The 20,110-nt window shown below is 44.5% G+C and overlaps 1 protein-coding gene across 1 annotated transcript; it reads left to right on the forward strand.

Moving 5' to 3' along the window:
- Positions 1-654: 654 nt before the first annotated feature.
- LRRC69 (leucine rich repeat containing 69) lies at positions 655-13,021 on the forward strand. Its single transcript, XM_016198958.2, has 8 exons — positions 655-867; positions 2,351-2,477; positions 3,785-3,857; positions 5,680-5,875; positions 6,920-6,991; positions 9,257-9,358; positions 11,595-11,774; positions 12,750-13,021. The coding sequence occupies exons 1-8, from the start codon at positions 685-687 to the stop codon at positions 12,867-12,869; spliced, it is 1,053 nt and encodes a 350-aa protein (XP_016054444.2). The 5' UTR covers positions 655-684; the 3' UTR covers positions 12,870-13,021.
- The last annotated feature ends 7,089 nt before the right edge of the window (positions 13,022-20,110 follow it).

Genomic DNA, 20,110 nt, shown 5'->3' on the forward strand with positions numbered 1-20,110 from the left:
ATAGACACACAGCAGTGTGGTGATCACCTAAGGCTCCTCGCGTCCAATTACGATCATTGCATAGACCCCGTTCTTTCATGGGATTTGCTAAAACGGTGATTTTTCTAAATGTTTTTCCCTCCTCACTTATGACCTTCAATTATTCTGTGAATAAGAACTTTTTAAACTATTAGGTTATACTAAAATGCACTGTGTACTGAAAAAGCAAAATAAACGCTGCATTTTTTCCTTTACCGATTTTCAGACTTACGAACTGGCTCCCCGCGAACCCCTATGCAATCAGCAGCGGTTTCTTCGACGGTAAAGGCACCGTGGAGCCCACAGGCGCCCGCGCACCGGCCGCTCTGGCCGCTCCTGCTGCTGCTCAGGTTTCCTGAGTTCAGCTCGGGGTCCTCACAGGCTGGCGTCCGTGTTCTTCGGATGCGATCCCCTTGGCCTTCGATAGCTGCCAGGCCTGCCGTAAGACCCCCGAGGCTCGCCTCGTCTCTTTCCCGCCCCGACCCCGGCATCGGCTGCTTCCCCGCCTGCCCCGTCCTCGGGAAACGGCCGCCTCCCGCACCCAACAGGGCGGACCCAGAACCCCTTGGTTTCCGCGACGGCGGTTCCGCGATGAAAGGTTCTGAGACACACAATGGGGACCCCGATGCCTGTGCTCACCGCCCCCCTTCCCTCTCTCCAGCGCCCATGGCTGAGAAGCTGTTTGCCAGGGCGGTGAAGGGCGGTAAGAACACCAAGATCGTCACCCTGAACGGCAAGAAGATGACCCAGATCCCCCCGACGGTGGGGCAACTGCCCGGCCTGAAGACCCTGGACCTTCAGAATAACCTGATCCCCACCGTGTGCTCCCAGGTCAACACCTTGACCCAGGTGAGGAACAGGTTATGTTTTTGGATTAAGGATCGAAAAGAAGTGAGAAAACAATAGGCTTTGATGGGTGGAGATCTAGCTCCTTGAAGACATAGTGGGTCGTCTCCCTTCCTCTCTGAAATCAATGAAAACTAAGTTTGTGGTAATTTATTACACTGGCAATAGGAAACTAACGTAGCTACACACTCTGGAGTAAGGTTTTTTTTGTGTGTGTGTGTTTTAATAAGAATGGCTGCAAGAATATAGACATGTCCTGGCGAGATTGTATGTTTGGTTCCAGACCACGTAATAAAAATTGCAAAAAAGGAAGTTGTAATCCTTTTGTTTCAAACTGGCCTTCAGTTTGTAAAAAACACACCTGTAAAGTGCAATGAAACAAGATATATCTGTATATTTTAACTTCGCCTTTACAAAGAATCAGGCCCTTTGTTTTCAGGAAATGGTAAGTCTCAGAGGAAAGCGTGTATAGAAGCAAAACCTTTTCCACAAATTCCAAGGACAGGTAATTCCACTGTAAATACATCTATGTCTACTTAATATTAATTTAAACCATTAACATATTTCCATACCAAATACCAAGTGACACTTACATATAAACATAACTTGCCTGCATTTTCTTCTTATTAATTTTTCTTGTATTATATCAACTTATTGTCAAAACGCCCATGATTCCTTTTCTTTTACACTTTAATATTAAGATCCTGGAGTAGGAGCTGGTAGTGAAATCCGAACAGTAAATTATGTTTGGGAGTGAAAGAAAATACTCTATCTCAGGAGGTACATTTTGATTTCACATCAAAGAAAAAAATACCAGGTTTTAGGGAACAATCCTGGGCCAAGGAGGATCTTTCTAACTCCCCTTATGTGCACCATTTCCTACGTCTCGGTCTCACCAATCCGTCATGAGCAGGACAGGTGCCTGGAGGGCAGGTGTCCCAGCCCTGCCTTACCTTCTCAGGGGTCGCTCTGAGTTTTGTGATCGCACAGAGCGATGTTACAGCCCTCGCACCACCTTTGGCTGCGTACATGTGCTAGGGAAGTCCCATCGGTCTGAAGGAAATGCCTCCTTTGGCAGCAGTAAGACGGGAGGACCTCAGATCTTTGCCTATATTTCTGATTTCAGGAAATTAGCTCCTTTGCTGATTTTTAATGGTTTTGAGTCTATGGGTCACAATGTTGGGATATGCTTGACTCGTTCAAGTGAATTATAAGTGAATCATATTTTTAAATACCCTTGGAATGGTTTGTAATACAATTTTAATGAAGTGCTTTAATTGAAAATTAAATTGTGCTTTAATTAACATGAATAGAAATGAACTTTATTTTTTAAGATAATTTCAGGTATATGTGAAATAATTGTTGATGATCATGTTGAAGTTTTCTTAGGTTACATGGATCTCGGCAAAGGGGCCTAATTATTTTTCTTTTTGCTCCTTTGAAAGTAGACAATATGTGAGTCCATTAAGTCTCTGTATGTTCACAGTTGACAGCACTAAACCTGGGAAACAACCTTTTAGAAGAAGTTCCAGAGGAGATGAAGTACCTGACATCCCTGAAGATGCTCCATTTATTTGGAAATCAAATTCATAGATTTGCACCTGGAGCATGCGGTAAGTTAGTCAAAGAAAAGCAATATTCCCGTATCACACTTAGTCCCCTTATTATATTTAACAATTTGGAACTAAAGAAAAGAATTTTACATGTTTTGCTTTTTTGGGGGGGAGTTATTTACAAACTACTCTTAAATTAAGGAATTGGGGGGGGGCTTTTTCAACTATTATGTTATATATTTCTTTAGATGTAGACCCAAGGAAATAAGCTAGCATTAGTGTTAGCGAATGTCCGCCTTTCAGCGTCACTGCGCCTTAGACTCCTGAGTCTGCCGGAGTGGAAACCCGGTGATGTGACTTTCAAGTAGTTGTGGGTACCTGGGAAGTCAGAGAAAATCTCTTCAGAAGAGAAAGCGCTCCGTGTCGGCGGGGGGAGCACATGCATGTGAAGCTGAGAGGCTGTGATGAGAAGCGAGACTGTGTCTTCCCCTCCCCGCTGCAGATTCTCAGAGAGCGTGTAACCCACGTGACTCCGAGAAGCTCGGGGGGGGGCGGGGGGGGGGGGGGGGACAGGCGACCAGCTTGGAGCATGGCCCGGGGCACTGAGCATCACAACCTGGCTTAGTGTTGGGATATGTGGGACATAGAGCTGAAGCTCATGGACACCAACAGCAGCGGGGTGGTTGCCGGAGGGAAGGGGGTGGGGGGCGAAGGGGTCTTACTACAGGGCGGGGGGGGGGGAAGATAGGACTTTGGTGGTGGGCACACAGCAATATACAGATCGTGTAACACAGAAACCCACACCTGAAACCTATGTGTTCCTATTGATCACTGTCACCCCAATAAATGTAATAAAATAAAAAAAGCATCCAAAGCCCAGGAGACCGAACCATGAGCATTTTCGTGACTACCAGGAGCAGCCACACATTGAGCCAATACACAGACAAGGGCCTGTCATTGCATAACACCCTGCACATAGGATTTGTGTATATAGTAAAACATGTCCCTATGCTTTTGGGTCACCGTCACCGCTGCGGGCCTGTGTGAGCAGCAGCGGGGACAGGCCCAGCAGTGGGGGAAGCGGGCACGCGTGGCCGAGTGCTGCCCGCGGGGAGTCTAAAGAGAAGCCCCGCGGGAAGGAGCCTGGCGGCGAGAAGGTGTCCCCGGCGCGGGAACAGGCCAGGCCCGAAGCCACCGGCAGCTGGAGGCGCCGCCCCGGGGAGCAGCCTTGCGGGGAGCCAGGCGTTCCCCCCTCGCCACCCTGGGCGCGGCCCCTCCTCGTCTGCAGGGAAGAGGCGCTTTTCCCAAAGGGGCCACAGGTTCTTTTCTAACATACAGCTAAAGCGACTCCAATTATTTTCTAACAGATGGCCTGCAAAATTTGACCCTACTTAACCTGAACAATAATCAGCTCACACGGATTCCTGAAGAAATTGGCAGGTAATTTGGTTTATAGTGATAGCTAAGTGCCCACCCTCAGCCCCTGCAGCCCCCTGAGCCATCTGGAAACCGTAGGCCCAGCTTCAGTCCCTGTGGGATTTCTCCGGAGCTCGGGGGGCTCTGAAGGACTGGGGTGAGCCAGTGCCAGGGCTTGTTTTGCTCTTTCTCTGTAGTTTTTATCTCTTGACTAAAGTACTCCTTTTGTTCGCTGATTTTATTTCTGAGTTTGTCAGGTTGCCTTTCTGTGTTTTCTTGTATCTTGCTGAATTTTTCAGAACCGCAGTCTTGAATACTCTGTCATCTAAATCACATATTTCCATGTCTTTGAGATTGTTTTCTGGAGATTTTTTATTTCCTTTCGGAATTCCTTTGTTATTTTGGTTGTTCAGTGTTTGATGGGTTAATTCTCTGCTCCTCATGTGTAAATGTAAGCTGCTTTTTAAAAGTTTTAGTTGATAAGCAGAGGTCTTTTTTTGTTTTCCAGTGGGTGGCGCTGAAGGGGCAGTTTTATTTTCTCTTACCTGTATTGCAGGGGTTGCCTAGCTCTGTGTGGGGCAGTGTCCCCTAAACTGTGCAAAACTCTCCTGTGCCCCATAGGTGGGCATCCCCTCCAGGCGCCTGTCATCCCGACTCAGGGAACCACTCCCGTGGATTGGACGGGGCAGACTGTGGGTCCTCTGTGTGCTCCGTGTGCTGCTCTCCTGTAGGAAGAAGCTGCTGGCAGAGCTGCCCCAACTGACTCAGCTGCTCCCACTAGGATGCACCACAGGGGGACCGGGATGGTTGGGGGGCAGCCAGTTCCCGGACCCCAGTTCCGCTCCACCCCCTGGCTTGTCAGCAATGGTTACAAACCCCTTAGGCTAGATCTTTTCTTTTTTCTTTTCTTTTCTTTTCTTTTCTTTTCTTTTCTTTTCTTTTCTTTTCTTTTCTTTTCTTTTCTTTTCTTTTCTTTCTTTTCTTTTCTTTCTTTTCTTTCTTTTTTTTCTTTTTTTTCTTTTCTTTTCTTTTCTTCCACAGTCAGCTTGCTGCCCCGTGGGCCACAGGGGGCTGGGGTGGGCGGATTTCCCGTCTGTGGCATCTATGTAATATTTCCTTCTAGACCATGATATATAAATAAAGGCAGAGTTTGTGTCTGACCTATCCGTGCATCTTCCACAGGAACTAAGTGGTCTCACAAATGTTTGGCACAGGCTATATAACCTGTAACTATCCGCCTACACCTGTGCCTGTATCCACGCATGTGTTCGCAGGTATCCGTGCATGTGTGCGTGTCTATGCCCTCCCTTGTTTCCTGGCTTCCCCTTCAATATGTATACACACAAAGAGAAAATCGAATTTTCTTTCTTTAAAATCTAGGTTTTAATTACATAAAATAATTTTAATGTAAACCATCTGACTATAAATTATCTTCAAATGTTTGATTACAACAAAGATTGTTTTTAAAAAGTATGTCTTTGTTGATTTCAGAGAGAGGAAGGGAGAGGGAGAGAGAGAGAGAGAAACATCAATGATGAGAGAGTCATTGACCGGCTGCCTCCTGCACGCCCCCTACTGGGGATCGAGCCTGAAACCCAGGCGTGTGCCCTGAACCGTGACCTCCTGGTTCGTAGGTAGATGCTCAACCACTGAGTCATGCCAGCTGGGGTACAACAAAGATTTTTTATGCTCAAATTATTCACAGTAGTTGTGAACAGTTGATTGAAACAAAGCTCAAATGAGCTATAAAAAGATTGATTGACACATGGCTTCTGACAAATGGTGTCTGTTCAATAGGTTTGCTTATTTTTGTGAGTTTCATTCATGTACTTTGTTTATTTTTTAGATTAAAAAGCCTTAGATATTTGAGTATAAATCATAACCAGCTAGCCAGTATTCCTAGAGAACTTTGCTTTCTAAGGAAGCTTTCTGAACTTCACCTTAACTACAATCAGCTCATTTGCATACCCAAAGAGATTAAGTTCTTGAAGATGCTCCGGAAGCTTCTTGTGGCCAGGAACAACATTGAAGTTTTGCCAGAGGTAAGCAAAACATGGAGCACCATTTTCTCTTGTTTGGGAAGAACTCTCATTACAACACAATTGGTAGGGGCTATAGAACAGATTTGGGTATCTGAGTACAAACCATCATTTGCTTTCCCTGTGATTAGATGTAGTCAGTTCCCAAATTCCTGTGACAAAGGACGGTTATAGCTTGGTTTATTTCACATAGCTAAGGATGCAAGGTTTAGTAAGTACAAATACAGGATACCCACTTCAATTTGAATTTCAGATAAGCAATGAATAATTTTTTAGTATCAATGTGTTCTAAATATTGCATGGGACATAATAATACTAAAAATTCATTGCTTGTTTGAAATTTTAATTTAAGTGAGCCATCTATATTTCATCTGGCAACCCTATATACTACACAAAATATAAGGACATACTGGTTTTTGAATATATGCTAGATAGCTTTCATTTTTTTCTTCATGTCCAGACCCTAACAGATTTTTCTTTACTGTACAGGAAAGGGTTCTTTTAGCACAAAGGGGAGATGAGAAATAAATGATGGTGGAATTGTCAATAGAGACAACTTTCTAAGATTACATCTGTTTTCTGTTTCTCAAAGGTTTTTTTCCATTTTAATGATAGTAATGTCTACCTATTGCTCACTATGTATTGGGCCCTTTAGTACGCACTTAGTAACTTATTTAATCCATTCAACAATCATGAAGTAGAGGCTGGCATTAGCAATTCCATCTTACAAATGAAGAAATTCAAGTACAAAGAGATTAAGAAGTTTACCCACAGTAAGTGTCAGAAGTGAGATTTGAACCTACAAATAGCTTAAGTCTTGGCCACCATGTTATGCTGCCCTGGAGTGGTCAGAGGAAATGGAAAATTCAAAGACTCTGACAATCCAGGATACAGTGATCTCCTTGGGGAAGATGTACTAAAGAATCGATCAGGTAATTAGGAAAGATGGTCAATACCATTAAGTTCAAACTTAGAGAAGATATATTTATGATTCTACATATTTTACAGATTCTTAAAAATTTCTCTCTCTTTTGTTTTCTTACACAGGAATTTTGTGATCTTAGAAATCTAAGAATCCTAGACATAGCTGGAAATGTCATTCAGATATTTCCACCAGGTGTAAGTAGAGTCAACTTCTATTATAATTGAAAAATAATTTTGTTTATGCTACTGGGATTAGGAAAATATGGACAGCCAGTATAACCTGTAGTAGTTAGAACCTTGAATTATACAAATGACTCAAAGAAATAGAGAAAGATACAAACAAGTGGAAGCATATACCATGTCCATGGATTGGAAGACTCAATGTTATTAAAATGTCCATATTATCCACAGCAGTCTTTAGGTTCAATGCAATTCCTATTAAAATACCATTAGCACATTTCACAACTCTAGAAAAAATATTCCAAAAATTTATATGGAACCAATAGTAGCAGCAATCTTGAGAAAGAAGAATAAAGTTAGAGGAATTATAATACAGGATATCGAAGTATACTACAAAGCCACTGTAATCATACAGCCTCAGACTGGCACAAGAACAGGCATATAGATCAATGAAACTGAATAGAAAACCCAGAAATAGACCTAAGTCATCATGTTTAATTAATATTTGACAAAGGAGGCAAGAGCATACAATGGAATAAAGACAGTCTCTTTAAAAAATGGTGCTGGGAAAATTGGACAGATGCATATAAAAAAATGAAATTAGACCACCAACTTACACTATACACAAGAATGAATTCAAAACTGGATAAAAGACTTAAATCTCAGACATCTCATCTAGCAGAATTTTCACCCATATGTCTCCTGGGGCAAGAGAAACAAAGGAAAAAATATACAAATGAGACTACATCAAACTAAAAAGCTTCTTCACAGCAATAGTAAAAATGAAAAGAGAACCCACAGTATAGGAGAATATATTCGCCAATGATACATCTGATAAGGGGTTAATTTCCAAACTATATAAAGAACTCATACAACTCAACAAAAGACAAACCACCAAATTAAAAAATGGACAAAGGTCCTGTATAGACACTTGTGCAATGAGGACATACAGATCCCAAGAGACATGAAAGATGCTCAACATCACTACTTAGTTGACTATTGGGTATGGGACCAGAAGTCATGCACATGGGTAAAATTGCCTATGGAAAATAAAGTGAAAAGAGATGATGGAGTAAACCATATGAAGGCTGGGCAAAGAATGATGAACCAGCGAAGAAAATGTAGAGTTATGTTGACCAGAATGTTGACTGGAGTAGAATTTCTGGCAACCACTGAGGGCATATTAGAAGTTGGTGATTATGAATTTGTTGTGATTTCTCTCTGCCCTGAGGTGTGACTCTGCAAACAGTACTTATTTGCTTGGGTGCAGTGACAGGAAAAGCTGGTGGCACCAATAACCCATGGTTAGGTTTCATTAGACACAGGGAGTGAAAAGGCAGAGGACCAGAGGATTCAGGTAGGCATATAATCTACTGTACATTTTTTAATATAGGAAAGGATTTTAATTTTAAATAATTCTGAGGAACACATATTATGCACAAATAATTTTCTATTTTGAATATTTATTTTGGATGAATTTCCTATTAATTGAATTAACATAGAGTAAGAATAACTTTCAGGCTATTTGATGATATTGCAAATTTGGTTAAAAACAAATTGCCCTAATCTTGTTTGCACTGAGGTAGCGGGTGCTCTAATTTTTATTCTTTGCATTTTGACAAGCAAAATAAATGTATTCTCCAAAATCTTGGGTTTTGTTACTTTTTTTTTAGCTGCTATGTGTCTTGAGTAATTTTCTTTGGTTAAGGTATATAAACAAAACTAATTTTAGACTGTCAGAAAGAATAAAAGGCATTTATTTGAGCAAAAAGGAACTGCAGCCGGTAGATACAAATTCAGGTAGCAACCAAAATGTGTTCCGCTGAGACAAAGGGGAGGCTGTCATTTATAGCAAAAGTTCCTGCCCAAGTTCTTAAGTAGATCTGTTTTATGTATATAAGGCATCCTCACTGTACAGCTCTGCTTGGACAGGGCAGGTCATGGTCCATTGGTAGAAAGAGATGGTTTCCCTTCAGTGACTAACTCAGATGGTGTAAACAAGTGGGCAAGTCTAGGAAGGCGAATGTTCTATGCTCTTTAAGAGTTTTCTCGGCTGTGTAGTGGAAGGGGTGTCAACGGTGACCTCTAACATCACTGCCATTCATGGCGGCACGCAGAGCCTTCTGCCTCTAACAACCGGAGTATGTCTTGCTGTTAAAATACTCACCGGAATGTGAGGCCTAAACAAAGCCTTCTAGATCTGATTTTCCTGAAGATGTAGCCTCAGGAGTAAAGTCTGCTATTCTGTTGTAAAACGCAGTTTTTGTTCTGTTTTGCAAGTTTCAAGATCTGAAGCTGAAGGAATTCTACTGTGAGGGGAACCCACTGTTTTTGAAGCAGCCCGTTCAAGCTGTAAAACAAAACATCGTCTGGAGTCTGCAGGTAAAGCCTCAGCTCACTCACAGGTCTCCAGGTTAAGGCCTGGTTTGTGTTCAAGACATTTCTTCTAAAGTAGTGCAGCCAAATCAGCAGACGACTGATGTCACCCCAGTCTGCTGGCAGCGTGAAACCTAGACACAATCTCTTGACTTGCTTGTAGAATCGAATGTCATCCTGTCTGATTTTCAGAGTGACTCAGTTCAGAGAAGTGGAACCATTTTGTGGCATGAAGAGAGTGACTTGTTTTTACTTTCCCCTTCCGAGTATCTTTCTGTATCGTCCACGAGTGCATTCGATTTGTTCTTTGCTGGGGCCCTTGCCTCTCCTACTACCTTTCTCTTGACCCCAGTCTTAGTGGATGAATGAAAATGGCCCAGAAATCATGTCCACTTTAGTCAAATAAGTTGGTGATATTACGAGAAGGAACAGGGAAGCGGGTTAGAGGACTCTCTGTGTTTTCTTTGGGGATAGATGAGTTAAAGGTTGCAGATCTTCCAACATTTGGGTGTGAGTCTCCATCACACATTCGAACATCTCAGGCCCTTTTAAGTCTAAAAGTGAACATGCAGGATTGTCTTAAGACTTTCAAGAGTTGTATAGGATTCAAGTTTCCTGGATGCAGGACACAACTAATCTTGTTTTTTCCTAATAAATAACATTTTCCCTTGTTGCATAGCTTACATACAGGTGTTCCAAAAAATGTATATACATAATGTTTGTAGATTCTATTACATTTTGAAAATGAAGTGTATTTTAACAAACACTGCCTTTGCAATTATTCAAAGTGTGTATACATTTTTGAGGACACCCTGTATGTTTAATATAGAGAACTAGGAAATACAGATGAGCAAGGAAGAAAACTGAAATTAGTTTAATGACATACTGATTAAAAGAGTTTATTACAAAACTAATACAAGCTCATCTAGAGAAATTAAAAAAAAAAACCAAGTTGATAAAAATACTTACAAATCTGGTACGCAGAGATATTACTACTACCCTCTCTGACATTTATTATGCTAGTACTTTCCACCCAGAAGTTTGTTTTTTTAAAGATGAGTTTAGACTCCACATACTATTCAGACACTTGTTTTTTCCCCCTCAAAGTACTGATTTTCCAGTCATAAATCTATGATCTCTTTTTTGATGAATACATAATATTCTTGTATATTACACCATAATATTTTTAACTACTTTCCTCCTGTTGGCTGTTTAGATTATTAATAATTTTCTGGCTTTTCGGCCTTTACAGACACAGCTACAGTGACCGTCCTAATAGCAAATTTCTTACATCCATATTACCCTCACAAGTGCAATTGCTTGGGTAAAGAATTGCTGTCTTTTAGTTTGGCTAGCTCTTTTCAAATTCCCTTCCAGAGAGTCAGCTTATATTTCCATAAACAGTATTATTTTCTACTCCTGTATGAAAAAAACCTTATTTGAAATTTAAATGAAAATAATTTAAAAAACTACAGGGATTAATTTGTTTAATCTCTTATAACCTATTTGTTCTTCTTAAATTATTTCATAATAATAATAAAAACTAACACTTAAGCTCACTCTGAGCAAGGCATTGTCCTAAGCACTTAATGGACATGAATTGATGTAATCATCCAATGACCCTAAAAAGGCAGGTACCATTCTTGCTCTCCTTGTATGGATAAACAGTCCCAGAAGGTTAATAACTCGTCCAGGTTTACAGAGCTAGTAAGTATCGGAAATAGGAAGCCATCCTAAGCCGCAGTTGATAGTCATGATGGAAATCAGCTTATATATATTTCCTTACCACCTGTTTCATTATTTAATATTCTAGTATTATTGGTACCTTACGTGAAGTTTCTGGACATACCTGTGCGGACAGGTTTACTACAGAGCGCATTCAGAGATGTGGTTAATAGGAGTCTGTCTTCTTGCCCAATGTGGCTCTGGTCAGGCACTCAGTGCAGTGGGTGACTTAAACTAATGCTTCCAGAACTCTGACGTGCAAAGGGCTTATCTGGGGAAGCCTGTTCATTGCCGATTCTGATTCACAGGCCTGGAGAGCATCTCAGAGTGTGGAGTTTTAATATGCTTCCAGGTGATGCACATTCTACTGGTCCACGATGCACAATTTTAGTAAGAATTTAGACATGAGTAAATAGGAGAGACTCAGTTTTCAAGTTGAGTCTGAATACTTGTACAGTCCTTGTTTACTGCAATGATTCTGAAAATTCTCTCGAGGAACCATATGTTTCTAATGTAGGAAATAACATCGAGATTCATACTGGCCCAGCTGGCGGAGCAGAACCCCCTCCTGACGGAAGCCCTGGCGCGCTCCCCGCGGGCCCGGGGCGCGCTGGCCGGGGCGGGGCGCTGCGCCGTCTGCGGGGAGCCCTTTCTAACCGTGTGGATGGACTGTGTGCAGTTCGTTTCTCCACCGCAGGTAAGCGACCCACGCAACCTAGATTTGTGCATAAAACTTGAGTTCTAGGAGAATAGGATGTTTTCTCCTCCCTGAGGCCTGGCTCACCTGTCGGCTCCCCCGCCTGGCCCTGAGGCTGCCTGGTCTCCCTCCAGCGCCCTCTGAAGAGTCCTTGGGGTGGACCCAGGCCAGCCCCCTGGCTGGAGATGACGCTGGGCGCTCAGCGAGGGGAAACCAGTCTCTGCTCCGAGGCCAAGTGCCTCGGTCTCTATGGGAGACCCCAGTCTGGTTCCCCCTGAGGCGGCCTGCTGCAGGCTGGGCTGGGTGCAGCCTGCAGGTCCCTGCAGGCGCGGTTCAGCTGCCCTGGGCTGCAGGGTGCGTCAGGAGCCTCTGGCAGTGCCAGGAGCAGGCAGATGGGGGCTTGGGGCCTGCAGCATGGAGAGCTGAGAGCAGGAGCCGAGCTGCGCATCTCGGCCCCCACTTTGCTGAGACCAGAGCGAAGAGATGGGGAGAGAATGTGAGTCCTGTGCAGGGCTGATCTCATACCCCCTCCTGCTTGGTCCTTGGACCCGTGGCACTGCCCAGAGCTGGGATTTTCAGACTTAATTCCCCAGGGAAGTCTTCTACTGGGGAGAAAGAGCAGCAAGGGCTGGGCCTTGTGACTGTATTGAGGGGAGGCCGGTCCAGCTCTGTCAGTTCAGCCAGCCGGTGCCAGGAAGGCGAGGGAGAGCCCATCTCCCCTCCTGCAGGCTGGGACACCCCCCCAGCCCCCCAACAGGGGACTGTTCGCCTCTGCGAAGTCCTAGATACCCCCGCCGGGCACAGCTCCGTGGGGGAAGGGAGAGCGGCTCAGAGCAATAGCGGATCGAGCGTAAATAGAATAGTGTGTCCTTTAGAAATCAGTGTTATGAAATCTCTGAGAAAACTGGTATTTATTTTATTCTAAACTATTTATTGAGCAATGTCTTAACTTTCTTTCTAATCTTTACCTTTTAGAGCTGGAAGACAAGCAAAAACCTACAGCTGTTGCCTCTTCCCGTATTCATTTGTTCTTACAAATGCTTCAGTCAGCGCGACCCTAACTGGTTTGGAATCGCTCAGGTGCAGAGCAGGTGAGACTCACTCAGAGCCCCGCGTGACGGGCTGCCAGCTCTGCGCACAGTCCGATCACGCCCTCGTGAGATCAGGCTGCGTCTCTTCGTCGTCAACACATTAAGCTAGAGGAAGAAAAACAATTCCTTGCAAATATCCCACTGTAGGCGTTACAACCTTCCTAGATTATTTAGACTCGAGGTGAGCTCTTTCTTCTTTGGCGTGAAAACAAAATAATAAATGGAATGATTAAGATCTGTGTGACTTGCGAGTCTTATTTTTTCCTGTCATCGCATGTCCAACCCCTGCCTTTTCTAGTATGAAGAGACTTTGATGGAGACGCAGTTTGTAGTTGAAAGAGAGTCACTTTTTAGTGTGAGACCATTGCATCACATCTGTATAACCCAGCTGAGCTCTTATTTCTTAAAAGGCACTAACATCTTATGGACTTAAGATAAAACCTTCATTCTGTTTAAAAATGAGTAAAAGGCTGGAAATCCTGGCTTGGTCATCCCTAACCACTTTATTTTGTTGTTCTTGGCTCTTTTTCCTTGAAGGAAAACAAAGAAGTAGAGAAAGAAGTTATAAAAACGTGGTATGGATTGCATAGACCAGTGGTTTTTGCAAGTGTGTCCAGCAGCATCCAGATCACTTGAGAAATTGTTAGAAATGCAAACCGTCCTGCCCCACCCCAGGCTCCTGAATCGGAACCGGGGCAGGGCCCAGCAGCCCGTTTCAACAAATCCTCCGGGTTTCCTAGCTGCTTCGGCTCAGTGGTTAGAGCGTCAGCCGGCGGACTGAAGGGCCGTAGGTTCGATTCCGGCCAAGGCCCCCATCGGGAGGCAGGAGGCAACCAGTCGGTGTGTCTCCCTCACATTGATATTTCTCTCTCTCTCTCTCTCTCCCCGTTCCACCCTCTCTGAAAAGCAATGAAAAATATATCCTCGAGTGAGAATAAAAAAAAAAAGAAAGCAAATTAAAGAAATCCTCCAGGCAGTTTTGATACACTCTGCTGTGTGTTCAGAAAAGCGAGAAATTTAATCATCACTTTACATTTAAACCCCGCCAGAAATACATTTATTCATAAACTATGTGGTGGATCTTCCGGTAGGAAGCTGAGTGAATTCTCATGTTCCATATATTATCATGTTACCTTCCTAAACTGGCCTTTTATTAGTTCATTCTAGGACGCACTCCCGTCTGCACCGGAGCTGCTCCGGCACACTGGGGAAGCTGAGCCAATGGAGCGCAGCCGAGAGGCCCTCAGCTCCACGGAGCGCAGGAGCCAGTTCCCACCGAGACGAGCCGGGCCTCGAGGAGCTCTCCAAAAGCCCCATTAGCTGAGAACGCACTGTAAACTGAAACGCAAAGCAAACGTAAAAGTGAGTCACAGGAACTCATTAAAAGTGAGTGACAGAAGTAAACCGGAGCTAACTGAGGAAAACGGCTCAGTAAGTTGATCTCGATTAGGGAAGTCTTTTTACACTACCTACGCTATTGAAAAGGGCATTTTGTTTGCCATTTAACCCGTGACCCCCCCAAAATGTATGTGCCATCTTGACTCGGGGGAGAAAACTATCCATTTATTCATCTATGCACTTATTTATTTATCAAAAATTCCAGGTATCCTTGGGGCTCAGGTGACAAAGAGAATCTGGACTCTCCACCTTTCCCCGTTCCTCACGGTCCCGAGACCCGGCTTCTGCGCCGTTTCACAGCCGGTTTCCCCGAGGTCATCGGGCTGCTGATAACCTGCGATGCACCTCTCCCCACCTGCCTGGTCCTCGCTGTAATTCTGGGCCTGACTGAGCATCTTTTGCTTTGGGTTCATTTATTTCTCTGACAGCCTATTCCCCGTAACTTTAACTGAATTCTCTTCTAGACCCCCTAAAAAAAAAAAAAAAAATCAAGGGTTCTATGAGATTCTCTACTCAGACCCATTTCCTTCTTTCTTGGCAGCTTTTCTTTACCTAAAGGAACTCATGTACCCCACCAGTTCCACTTCACGTCACTTTTCACACGCAGGCGGGTAGCCTCGAACTCTTTCTCTGTTTTTAACCCATGTTTCCAAGCTCCTCAATGGGAACATGTCTGAAATAGGACTATTCACATCTTCACAGAACGTCGTTTTCCCATTTACTCATGTATTAAACAAATATTTATCGAGCGACTCCTAGCTCCTGGTCACTGTTGTCTGTTCTTAGGATATAGCCCTGAGCAAAACGAGAGGGCTCTTCCAACACTTGCAATCTAACCGGGAGGCAAACAGTAACCACTGGACAGATAGTATGGAGACGTGTTCTTTGAAGAGCAGTAAACTAGAACTGGAGAGGCAGGGAAGGACTGGAATCCGTTTCACATAGGGCGGTGTGGGTCTGAGAAGGTAATATTTGATCAGAAATCCGAAGTGAGGAGGGAATGAGTTCTTTGGACGTAATGAGTAGAAACCAATTGAGTGTTTGAAAGGCTGAAGGCCCAGCATGATGCTAGAAAGCACTAAATAACTGAATGTGTGCTAAAAAAAATATCATGACACTGACATCAAGAAATTTAGCATTGCCAGATGCATGGCTATGCATCCATCAGGTGTCACCATGGGAACGGGGCTGGGGAAGGACAGATCTGCTTGTGCCCTGTGGAGCCAATCCACGTTCCGAAGCATTGGTTAATTAAATAAGAACTTTAATTCTGATAGGGGAAGGGAATGCAGTAAGAATAGAAACACAGTTGATTAATAGCTATTCACTGCACTAAGTACAGATAAGAGATTTTTCTTACAGACCCGGGGAAACTGGAGGCTGTGTTGTAAGAAGAAAAACAGAATCATAAAGATGAGCCCATCACTCAGAAAGACGAGTGATTTTTTTTTTTTTTTAAATTGATTTCAGAGAGAGGAAGGGAGAGGGAGAGAGAGAAAAACATCAGTGATGAGAGAGTCATTGATCGGCGGCCTCCTGCACGCCCCCAACTGGGGATCGAGCCTGCAACCCGGGCCTGTGCCCTGACCTGGAATTGAACTGTGACCTCCTGGTTCATGGGTCGATGCCAACCCCTGAGCCATACTGGCTGGGCAGAAGAGGCATTTTGAAAGCAAATCAAGGACAGGACCTGCCTGAAAGGAGACAGACACCTGGGGGCCAATCTTTATAAGGACAGTGATAGAAAACAGACCCTGGAACCTCACCTAGTTTTAGATTCTTTCTTAAACCTCTAACCCTACGTAACAGCTGGCTTGAGATGAGGGAGGTGGGAGAGCGGTTTTGGGGGACGGTATTACACCTGCTGCTCTCTCGAGTCGCCAGCATCTGAATTAAAACACCTCAAAGATTCAACCTTATATCTACTTATTTACTCTGGTAGTGACAGGCGGCTGAACTCGGCCCCGGTTTCAAATCCTGGTGGCGACTCTGGGACAGCAGTGGGACTCCCAGGTAAGTGATTGGCAGGGGCGGGGGTCCCACTGGCTCCCTGGACTGGGGGTCCTGGGGGTGAGCTGGAGTTCTTTCTGGCAGCGCTGCCAGGAATTGCTCCTGGAAGAGTCTGCGCCCGGTCACGGGGCTCCCCACCGCCTAGCTGAGAGTCAAACGGGTGCACGGAGGAGTTTTGTGTGTGTGCTTGCGTCTGCCTGTTTGTTCTCTGAATCTGAAAGTCCCAGGCTGAGCCTAACCAGCTCCAGGTCAAAAGCACTCTTCTGGTGGCAGAGGGTGAGAGGCCTCTCCGCCCGTCTGGTTTAGACGGGGCCCGAGCCAGGAGCTGCGCCTCTGGGCGTTCGAGATAGTTCTCTAAGCCAGTACATTTCTGCGACACTCTAACCCTGCTCGCAGATACACAGCCCTTCCTGTCTTGTTGAGTAAGGTGGGGGCATCCCCCCCAGCCAGGGTCCCAGCTGCTTGTGGCAGGCGGACCCCATGGCAGGGCGGCAGGAACGTCCCAGCACCTGCCAAGAGCCCTTTATCTTGGGGACTTGCCCCGATCGCCCTCTCGAGCATCAGCTCCCCGAAAGGCCCCGCTGGTGAGGAAGCAGGTCTCGGGGAGCCCGACTGGGTGAGTGCAGCGGGGTGCGGACCGGAGGCCGCCCCGGGCCCAGCCGCGGGGCTCAGCCCGCCACCCGCGGGCTCTGGCTGGCCGGGCTCCGCGGCTCCCCCAGCCCTCCGGGGGGGCAGCCCCTTCTGCCCGAGGGCGGCCTCGGTCTGAAATGCAACTTCGGTTACCATTGTTCTTTGCTGGCTCTCTTGTCTTTCGGGGACTTTCTTTGATCAGGGCTGTTTCGTGCCTCTTTTGTTTTAACTGTTTCTTTGCCGTAGATTTTGTTTCTGTTTCTGTTTTGAAGCCAGCGGCTGGTCTGGGTTCCATCAGAGTCCCTTAGGGGGTCCTCGTTTCACTGACTGGTCAGTTTGAGTTACTGGCCAGTTAGAAGGGTTTGCAGAAGGCCTGGCAAACAGGTGTAAGGTCACTTACGGGCGAGCTCGCCTGCTGTCCCATCATCAGGATCCTACTCAGAAAGGATCTAAATTAATAGCCCAGAGGGAGAGCTCTCCGAAACACCCCCTTACAGACCGGTAAGCTCAGAAAGAAAAATATGGGGAAATATTATTTTAATTAAAAATGTTTAACGCTGACGTAATGGCTGGCATCCCCTTCCCCTGCCCTTTGCCACCTCCACCTCCTCCCGCCGCCTCCCCCCTTGGCCTTCACCAAACTGTCTGTCCATGGGTGTGCACATATGCTTTTATTTAATTTATTGGGGTGACATTGACTAATAAGAGCATATAGTTTCAGGTGTGGATTTCTGTCATTTCCCAACTCTAAAAGTGATTAGGGATTTCTACCTTGAAAAAGCTCAAGCTTCCTTTGGTTATACTTCTTGAAAGAGTAGCCCCTATTTTCTTTTGACTGTTTCATCTCCAGCCCCTTAATTTCAGCCTCTCTGTATTATTCCCCTTCTTGTGATAGGTCACCACCTTCCGGTGATCGATTCTGAGATATTTAATCTTCTCGATTATAAAGATGGCATCACCGTGTACCCTGCCACAGAAAAATATTTCTTCTGGACATTTTTCGGCCTCCAGTTTTTTGTTTTATGGGGCTCCTACCTTCACTACGTTCTTGCACCAATCCCTTCCTTTTTATTTCCAATCTGATTAAATTATCAACAGAAACAAGGAAGAGGGTTTGTCCAAAGAACTAAGGTTCACCAGGAAGGAATTGTATTCTGTCTGCCTTTCCCACCTTAGTCTCCTTCACTGCTGATTATTCTGGGGCTGATGGCAATTCAAGGCATGTTCTTGTGGTGGGGCTCTTGGTTTTGCGGGATTTGTGCATAAGTTAATCAGCCCTCTGCTTTTAACTGGTAGCTATCGTGCCTTGAGGATGGAGGTGGGACATGAAAATAAACTGATCTTATACTTGAGATGGGCCATCAGGCTCAAAAATTGCTTTATTGGCGAGTGTCATATAGGCGCTTTCATTGCGATCAGTTTTGAGCACTATCTGCTCAAGGTGCTGGCTAGAACGTGGGAAAGATAATCCTTATTCCTAATTCAGGGATCAAGTCCAGAAGGACAGGTGAGACCTTGAGCTCTTAAATCTTTTGCCCTCAATTTTACAACCCTAACTATGGTAAATCTTCTAAAATATAATGCTCCCTTGTTCTTGGGACTTCCTTGGGGGCGGGTAACCCGTGGAGATGTATTACAAAACATTCCGGTTGCCCTGTATGATTTTTAAAGCAACCCATTAAAACGGCAGCTTCAACTACTAAGAGCGTTCACTGCTTTGGAGACTGTTGGAGCATATATTTAATTAAGTGGACATTTTCTTTAGGTTACTAGACTGCCCATCAAAACTAATTCCTTCTCTCTGGACAGCTGAAAGAACTGCTCGGCATACTACTTTGCACTAGTTTTAAGTTTCTAGGTACAATAAAACCTTGCTTTTATAGATTGGACTGAGGCCCACAATCAACTTGTTAAAAGCGATACAGAGATGCAAATAGGAGAAAAATATTTCTGCTAGTGCTCATAGGCAAGATATCACTAATAGATCCATGCAAACTTTCCGCGTATGGATGCACTGCTTCACAATTCTTTTCAACTCCTCCTTTCAGTAACTTAACTGAAAGACTAATTGATCTGTATTGGCACAGGATACGGAGGGCCTCTATATTAATCATACTCAAAACGCAGAGGGTAAATACCAGGAGATACAACTAAGTCAAGAGTGTAGAAGCTGCAGGACCACCTGAGGACACAGCAAACTTTTGGGTTTGAGTGGGGAGAATGGAGTTGGCGTGCCGACCTCCAAGCTAGACGGGAGGACATGACCAGTTTTTGAGGATGAATAATGCTGTAGTGCAAACCAGAATTTCGGGTTCAGAAAAAGGAGGCGGAAATAGGGTTAGGTTGTTATTCAATGCGGCGTTTGAGTAAGGAGACCAGTTTGCAAAACATCACAACCTGGATAAAAGACTGCCCATCCAGGAGAAGCAGAAAACATTCTGTTCTTATTCAATAAAGTTAGAAGGTAAGGTACATACTGTGTTCGCTATGCTTTTCAGGCACCAGGCGTATCAAAAGCTCACTTTAAAACTGTTTAAATACACACATTACTCAAATCATCGTAGAAATGAATGAAATACATTTATGTTCACTGACAACTAACATCTCTCGGTGCTCCTCCCACACGCCAGGCCGTGCCCTTGCCCCCTTACTTGTCTAAATCGCACCCTCAAGGACCTTGACAGGTTGGGATGGAATTTCGGCCTCACTTGCCAATACGCCGGTCGGTTATTGGGCTCCGCAGCACGACCGGTCAAACATGTTGTTGTTGCTGCTGTCCTCCGTTTGACATGAATAAAAAATAACAATGTTCCCTGGAGCTTGGTGTATTTGCTCTGGCGTGTGTATATTTTACTGCTGATAATATAGTGGCTACGTGTAAAACGTTACCGAGATCCACGTGCAACGTAAACCTTGCAACTTCTGGTGTGAATTTTAGTTGAGCCACTAAATCGATGGGGAGAGAGAACTCTCTTTCTGGTTCCTGTACGCTACTTCTTACAGTGACAGAAATGCTTTAGGGGAGGCCTAAACCGTCCCTTAAAATGGTGAATTTTCAATAGACTAAAATAGTTCGAGTATTTGTCTATATCTTCCATAAATTAAAAGTTTGTAACTATCCACTCTCTTTTTCTGTTTGAGTCCACTGTAGGAGTTATACTTCCATATCCAATTTGACTTCTTGGTGCACTAAAGCATAAAGAACAC

The sequence above is a fragment of the Miniopterus natalensis genome, chromosome 16, assembly GCF_054644295.1.
Source record: "Miniopterus natalensis isolate mMinNat1 chromosome 16, mMinNat1.hap1, whole genome shotgun sequence".
In the NCBI taxonomy this organism is placed as follows: domain Eukaryota; kingdom Metazoa; phylum Chordata; class Mammalia; order Chiroptera; family Miniopteridae; genus Miniopterus; species Miniopterus natalensis.

What these genes read in the sequence shown, in the direction of transcription:
- LRRC69 (XM_016198958.2), top strand. Translation starts at nt 685, where the DNA reads ATGGCTGAGAAGCTGTTTGCCAGGGCGGTGAAGGGCGGTAAGAACACC. An exon ending in AGGTCAACACCTTGACCCAG is followed by an intron (nt 868 to 2,350) that starts GTGAGGAACAGG and finishes GTATGTTCACAG; the next exon opens with TTGACAGCACTAAACCTGGG. An exon ending in TTCAGATATTTCCACCAGGT is followed by an intron (nt 6,992 to 9,256) that starts GTAAGTAGAGTC and finishes CTGTTTTGCAAG; the next exon opens with TTTCAAGATCTGAAGCTGAA.